Source organism: Camelus bactrianus, chromosome 10 (assembly GCF_048773025.1).
Source record: "Camelus bactrianus isolate YW-2024 breed Bactrian camel chromosome 10, ASM4877302v1, whole genome shotgun sequence".
Lineage (NCBI taxonomy): Eukaryota > Metazoa > Chordata > Mammalia > Artiodactyla > Camelidae > Camelus > Camelus bactrianus.
The window spans coordinates 46,632,498-46,639,051 of record NC_133548.1 but is presented as its reverse complement, the minus strand read 5'-3'; the positions used below and the strand labels follow the sequence as shown (position 1 = coordinate 46,639,051).

The following is a 6,554-nucleotide window of genomic DNA, read 5'->3' as shown; positions in this document are numbered from 1 at the left end:
AGATATTTTCCCACTTTGCCATTTGAGTTTAAGACACCTAGCTCAGAACATACGTCTAGTAGAACCTAGTTCAGGAGCTCAACTTCTGTTAGGGCCAATTTCTCAGCATACAATTATTTATTTATTTATTTATTTATTTATTTATTTATTTATTTATTTATTTATTTATTGGGTAGTGTGTACTTTATTGATGGTACATGACAAGGCAGGGCTCCCCAAGCCCCTCCCCTTTTTCAGGGGGTCTGGGGGGAAACTGTGTGGAGGTCAGATTCTCAGCTTGTTGGGGGATCGAGTTGGGGCCAGGACTGCCCAGCAGCTGAGGGCCTCTCTCTTCCTCTTGTGCTCTTGCTGGGGCTGGTGGTCCAGGGGCTCTTACTCCTTGGAGGCCATGTGGACCATGAGGTCCACCACCCTGTTGCTGTAGCCAAATTCGTTGTCGTACCAGGAAATGAGCTTGACAAAGTGGTCGTTGAGGGCAATGCCAGCCCCAGCATGGAAAGTGGAAGAGTGAGTGTCACTACTGAAGTCGCAGGAGACACCCGGTCCTCAGTGTAGCCCAGGATGCCCTTGAGGGGGCCCTCCGATGCCTGCTTCACTGCCTTTTTGATATCGTCATATTTGGCAGGTTCCTCCAGGCGGCAGGTCAGATCCACAACAGACACATTGGGGGTGGGGACATGGAAGGCCATGCCAGTGAGCTTCCCATTCAGCTCCGGGATGACCTTGCCCACAGACTTGGTGGCGCCAGTAGAAGCAGGGATGATGTTCTGGGCAGTGCCTCGGCCATCACGCCACAGCTTCCCAGAGGGGCCGTCCACAGTCTTCTGGGTGGCAGTGATGGCATGGACTGTGGTCATAAGTCCCTCCACGATGCCCATCACAAACATGGGGGCATCAGCAGAAGGGGCAGAGATGATGATCCTCTTGGCTCCACCCTTCAAGTGAGCCCCAGCCTTCTCCATGGTAGTGAAGACACCAGTGGAATCCATAACGTACTCAGCACCAGCGTCACATTTGATGTTGGCAGGATCTCGCTCCTGGAAGATGGTAATGGACTTTCCATTGATGACAAGCTTCCCATTCTCAGCCTTGACGGTGCCATGGAACTTGCCATGGGTGGAATCATACTGGAACATGTAGACCATGTAGTTGAGGTCAATGAAGGGGTTGTTGATGGCAACAATGTCCACTTTGCCAGAGTGAAAAGCAGCCCTGGTGACCAGGCACCTGATACGGCCAAATCCGTTCACTCCAACCTTCACCATTGTGTCTCAGAGATGCAGCTGGCACTCACGAGAGATGCAGCTGTCTGTCGAACGGGGAGGAGCAGAGAGCCCCAGCATACAATTATTACCCAACAAATATTTGAGTGATCAAATGAATTAACTCATGTCAAACAGCTTTTTTACCGAGCACTTAGTATGTACAAAGCCTATGGCTGGATGGTTGTTTCCCAGAGATGAATAAGGCATGGCCCCTGACCTCTGAAAACTTACAGTCTTATGCGGTGGGGGAAGGCAGATATATGTATGGTCCAATTCTGGACCAGAGGTGGCAGGCAGAATAGGAGTTTCTGAGGAGATCTTGAACTGTATCTGGAAGAATGAGAGGCTAGCTACATGAGGAGTTGGTGGGAGGAGGGGTGGGGAGAGGAGACTGTTTCAGGTAGAAGCAATGGCAGATACAAGGGAGGAGAGGTGGCTGTAGTTCCATGTGCTTGAGGAACTTAAAGAAGACCAGTGTGACTTGGGTTTAATGAGAGTGGGGACAGTGGTAGTAATGACGTCAGATGTGTATTTTTATATCAACAGCATAACCCTTAAGCCAGGCAGCTGTTGGGCAAATCCGTGTTCCTGTTCTTCAGAAGGCTTGTTCAGAACAGGTAGCTGGCTTAGCACAGTCGGAGGAGGGACCAGGCCTAATCCATTCCCCTGCCTCCGGTGCCAAGGACAGGGTAGGGCACAGAGCAGGTTTCAGTAAAGATTTGCTGGCAGTTTGCTTGAGAAGAGAACAGGAAGTGCAGGCTCTGTTGAAGGAGGCGCAGGTGCGGCTCAGTCTGCATGGGGGCACTCATTCTCAAGTCGCTAACACCCCCAAGCCACACAGAGAGCTGGGAGAGTGAGATGTAGGGAGGAACCAGCCACAGGCCCTACCCGCAGAAACCTCAGAAGGGAGGGGATCTGAGGGGCCAGTTGGAAAACGGACTGTGAGAGTTAAGGAAGGGCGTCCAACTTCGCTTAGGGAGAGGGAGGTCAGGAAGGCAGATAGGGCCCTTTAGCCCAGACTTGAGGGATGTATAGGGCAATTTGACCTATAGTGGTTTGGACGTTTCATTTTGTTATCTGGCATCACTTCCTCTGTGAACACTAGCAGGCCCTAGTGGGCCTCCCCCGGGGCGGGTCCTAGCTTCACTCCCCAACCTTCTGTAAAGGGGCAGGGCCTCCCAAGGCGCTCCGGAGCTGTCTGCAGCACCCAAATTTGCCCGCCAGGGGCCGCTGCACATGGGTGACGAAGCGCGCGGGTTCCTAAGCTGCAGAGAGGCGGAAGCCGATTGGCTGCGAGGCGCGGCGGGAGGGCGGAGCCTGGGATGGTGGCCCTAAGTGGGGGGCAGGGAACGCGCCCCCGGCCGAGACCGGCCCGGCCGTTATCGCCTCAGACAGCCCCGGGAGGCAATCGTGGTGCCGACGGCCTCTGTCCAGCCCGGTTCTAGAGCTGAGGAGAGTGGAGCAGCACCAAAGCCCGGAGATCAGGGCAGGGCAGCAACTGTCACCGTCGCGGCTACCGCCGCAGGCCTGGGTTACCTGAGCAACTGCGTGTCAAGGGCCCGCCCGCGGGTTCGCGGGCGGTTAGCGCGGGAGAGACTCTCGTGGGGGAAGGGGAGACCGGGACCCGACCTTTGGCCGGGAAGAGGGGTCCTGCCGGTCTAGCGTGAGCTAGCGGCCGGGAGAGCCCGCCAAGGTCTGGGGGCGCCGGGCGGCTGCCTCCAACAGGTTATTCCGGGATAAGCCCGGCGCTGGGGCGGGCCCGGGCTTCGCCGGGGGCCGGGCGGCTCGGGGCGGGCCTGCGGGAGAGCACGCCCCCGCCCGCCCCGGGCCCGCCCCGCGCCGCCCGCCCGCCCGCCTGCCCGGGAGCCTCTGTCCCGGGCCTGGCCCGTGCGCGTCCGCCTGCTGAACCTGGGCACTGCCGGCCGCCTGGGCACGGGACTGGGCGGGGGCGCTGACCTCGGCCTAGGAGGCCTGGGATCCCCGAGCCTCCCGCGCCCGCAGGGGCCTAGGAGTCGCACGCCCTCCGCAAACCTGTGCAGCTCGCCGATCCTCGGCGGGGCAAGGCCAGGTGCCCCCCTCTTCCCCTCCCTTCAGTCCCTCCCCGACTCCCGTGCCCGCGGGAGGTCCCGCCCGCTCACCCCCTCCCTCAGGGGTGTAGCCGGCTGCGGAGCTGACGGCTCCGCGGCCACCCTGTCCAAACTCTCCGGAAGCGGCCCGAGCCGACAGGGCGCTCAGGTCGTCGCAGCTCCGGCTGACCCAGTGTTGGACCGGAGGCGCCGGCCCTCCTCCCGCACCCAAACTTGGAACACTTGACCTTTGGCTCTCGGAGGAGACAGCCTCGCGGGTGGCTGGACAGCTGCGGCACCTCGAGGGCATCTTGCCTGGGGTTCCAGTACCGTCGGCTGCCCTCCCGGGCTCCCGGCTTTGCCTCTGGGATCCCGAGGTGTCCACTTAGGCACATGCTGACTGGGACCTGGAGTCATGGATGTGTGCGCCCGTCTTGCCCTGTGGCTCCTCTGGGGTCTCCTCCTGCATCACGGCCAGAGCTTCAGCCAAAGCCACGGCGAGAAGGCGACAGGAGCCGGCTCGGGGGCCAGTTCTGAGGAGTCCACTGAAGCAGGTAAGGCCTTGCTACCGGGCAAGAACTGAGTTGCCCAAGTGGGCAAGTTGAACCCTAGGGTTCTACATGTGTGATTAATGGAGGACTCACATGGCACTGCCGGTTCCTAGTAGTCCAAGGAGTTCTTTCTCTTCTGGAGCCGTGGCTAATGTCTCTGTCTTTCTTGAACAACTTTCCTCATCCCTCCTTAGGATGTCTTTTGTAGGCAGTGAAAAGAGGTCTGCCTTTGGGGCATCTTGGCCTTTCAGGTCAGCAAGCCAAGACCCCTTCCCAAGACTACTTGTCTGGAAGAATGGCCTGGGCAGATGATAAGTCTTTTGCTATTGGCCAGTTTCAGCACTTGGCAGCACAGAGGGAGGTTAAGGCTACTTGGATCAGGCAGGGAAAGTAAGGGCTGGGCCAACTCTGTTGCTCTATAACTTAGTGTTGAGGTGTGCCTTTCTATTCCAGTAAGCGTGGGAACCCTATTCCCTCCTTTCCCTTCCGTAATCTGCTGTGTCCTAGCTGTGCCCATATGAAATATCAAGGCCATTCCTTAGATGGAATCCTATTTACCACCAGGGAGTTAAACGGCCTTTTCTTGACATGGGCATGGTATCATTCCTGGACCACTTGTTGACATTCTGTTTCTTCTGACTGATGAGAATACGGATTCTATGATATTTTTGATCTGTCCTGGCTTCTTCTATGCACTCATGGAGCCTTGTCAAAAAGCAAGAGCCCTCGTGTTCTGCTGCAGAAGAGAAGAGCACTGTAAAAATTCAGTTGTTTTACACAAGGCTTGGAAGGAATTCAGTTTTTTTATCTCCATTTTTCTCACCCTGTCACTGTGATCTGCCCAAAGCAGTGAGCTGCAGAGTGAGGAGAGTTTATAGCTGGGTTCTTTCTGGGTGGAGGGGCAAGCTCAAGTGAGGGGGCAGCTCAGTGAATACCCTTTGATTAAAGGAGGAAAAGGAAACGTAGGTCATGGTGGCCAGGAAGTTTCTTAATGGATCCAGAGGCTGGCTTTGGTGGTAGACCCTTTCTCAGGAAACCCCCTTTTAAATTCCTAGACTGGGCTGCTTGTGATTGCAGGTACCCCAAGGACTGGCTTCTAAGTGAGGCCAAGGTTGCCTATGTACAAGCATGGCACCTAGGCTGTTGCTCTGAAGATAGGTCCTTCTTGCGTATCAATCCTGTTTCTCCATACAGTGTCTCGTTGGCCCCTGAAACCTAATTCAAAGCTTGGTTCTCATTGGGCTGTGAAGGGGAAGACTAGCAGGCAGATGTAGGTCAAACTGTGAAGAAGACTTAAAGAGCATCTTTGATGTCATAGGGACATCCTTGTTTGTAATTGATAATCTGTCTGTTTTTCACTCTAAAATATGCGTGCCTGACATAAAGGGAATTTTTTTTGGTGGGGGGAAGAGGTCTATATTTTAGACACATACTAAAAGGGATGAAATTTTGAATTTACTCATAAGCTATCAGGAAGATTTGTGTTTGTATGTGTGTGTGCACGCCTGCCATAGGTAAGAGGCATCCCAGCATCCCTTGGAACCACTCCCTGACTTGAACTTATGGGGACAGCCCTCCACACAATATACTTTAGAGGCCTGGCTGTGTTGATTATATTTTTTAACATTTTTTATTGATTTATAATCATTTTACAATGTTTTGTCAAATTCCAGTGTTCAGCACAATTTTTCAGTCATTCATGGACATAGACACACTCATTGTCACATTTTTTCTCTGTGAGTTATCATAACATTTTGTGTATATTTCCCTGTGCTATACAGTATAATCTTGTTTATCTGTTCTACAATTTTGAAATCCCAGTCTATCCCTTCCCACCCTCCACCCTCCGGCAACCACAAGTCTATATTCTCTGTCTATGAGTCTATTTCTGTCCTGTATTTACGCTTTGTTTTTGTTTGTTTGTTTGTTTGTTTTTGTTTTTGTTTTTTAGATTCCACATATGAGCGATCTCATATGGTATTTTTCTTTCTCTTTCTGGCTTACTTCACTTAGAATGACATTCTCCAGGAGCATCCATGTTGCTGCAAATGGCATTTTGTCGTCGGTTTTTATGGCTGAGTAGTAGTTGATTATATTACTTAAATTTCTCTTTTGTTTTTTTTCTCCTGTCAGTTCAGAAATCAGTTTCTGTCATCACAATAACATTGAATCCCAGGGAGGGAAGTCTCAGAGCCCCTGTGTGCTGGGAATGGCTATGGTTTGTGGTAATCTGGAGGCCCTAGCACTGTTGTTCTGGTAGGCTATCCCCTTGGGCCTGTCTGGGACTTTGTCTCTGTCTCAGATAGGAACTCTATTTTGCAGAGAGGTGAACTGAACTCATGGACTGGGCTCTGCTAAAGGATTTGGTGAGGCACTTCCTATGTGGCCAGGAAATCTTTAGCCTTTCTAGTCCTTCCTCAGAACACAGGAGCTTTACTTACCCTTAAAGCTGCCACTTTTCTAAATCAGATTCAATATATCTAGTCAATTTGTATGTTCTCTAAAGTTTGTATTTTACAATCACACAACTGTTTTTCCTACAGAAGTCTTACAATAGCTCTATTGGAATAGGATAGTGGTATTATCCCCATTTTTATTGAAGAAACTGGGTCCTGTGCTCAGTTTTCTGATTAAGTCCTAGACTCATTCCATCTTCTCCAGTCCTGCACTGT

The 6,554-nt window shown here is 52.6% G+C and overlaps 2 protein-coding genes across 5 annotated transcripts in view; one reads left to right on the top strand and one right to left on the bottom strand.

Annotated features, from left to right (window-relative positions):
- Positions 1 to 236: 236 nt before the first annotated feature.
- LOC105083269 (glyceraldehyde-3-phosphate dehydrogenase-like) lies at positions 237 to 2,628 on the bottom strand. Its single transcript, XM_010973041.3, is given in 2 exon segments — positions 237 to 539; positions 542 to 2,628. Coding segments are annotated over 2 exon segments (891 nt in total). The 5' UTR covers positions 1,266 to 2,628; the 3' UTR covers positions 237 to 372.
- A 403-nt stretch (positions 2,629 to 3,031) lies between these two features.
- Positions 3,032 to 6,554, top strand: part of STIM1 (stromal interaction molecule 1) — a 169,835-nt gene continuing 166,312 nt past the window's right edge. For 3 of the 4 annotated variants that reach the window (XM_074372513.1, XM_074372510.1, XM_074372512.1), the window contains exon 1: positions 3,032 to 3,885. In XM_074372513.1, coding sequence (XP_074228614.1) covers positions 3,747 to 3,885 — 139 coding nt within the window. In that variant the 5' untranslated portion in view covers positions 3,032 to 3,746. The remainder of the gene's footprint in view (positions 3,886 to 6,554) is intronic. The other variant, XM_074372511.1, reaches the window with a different exon arrangement.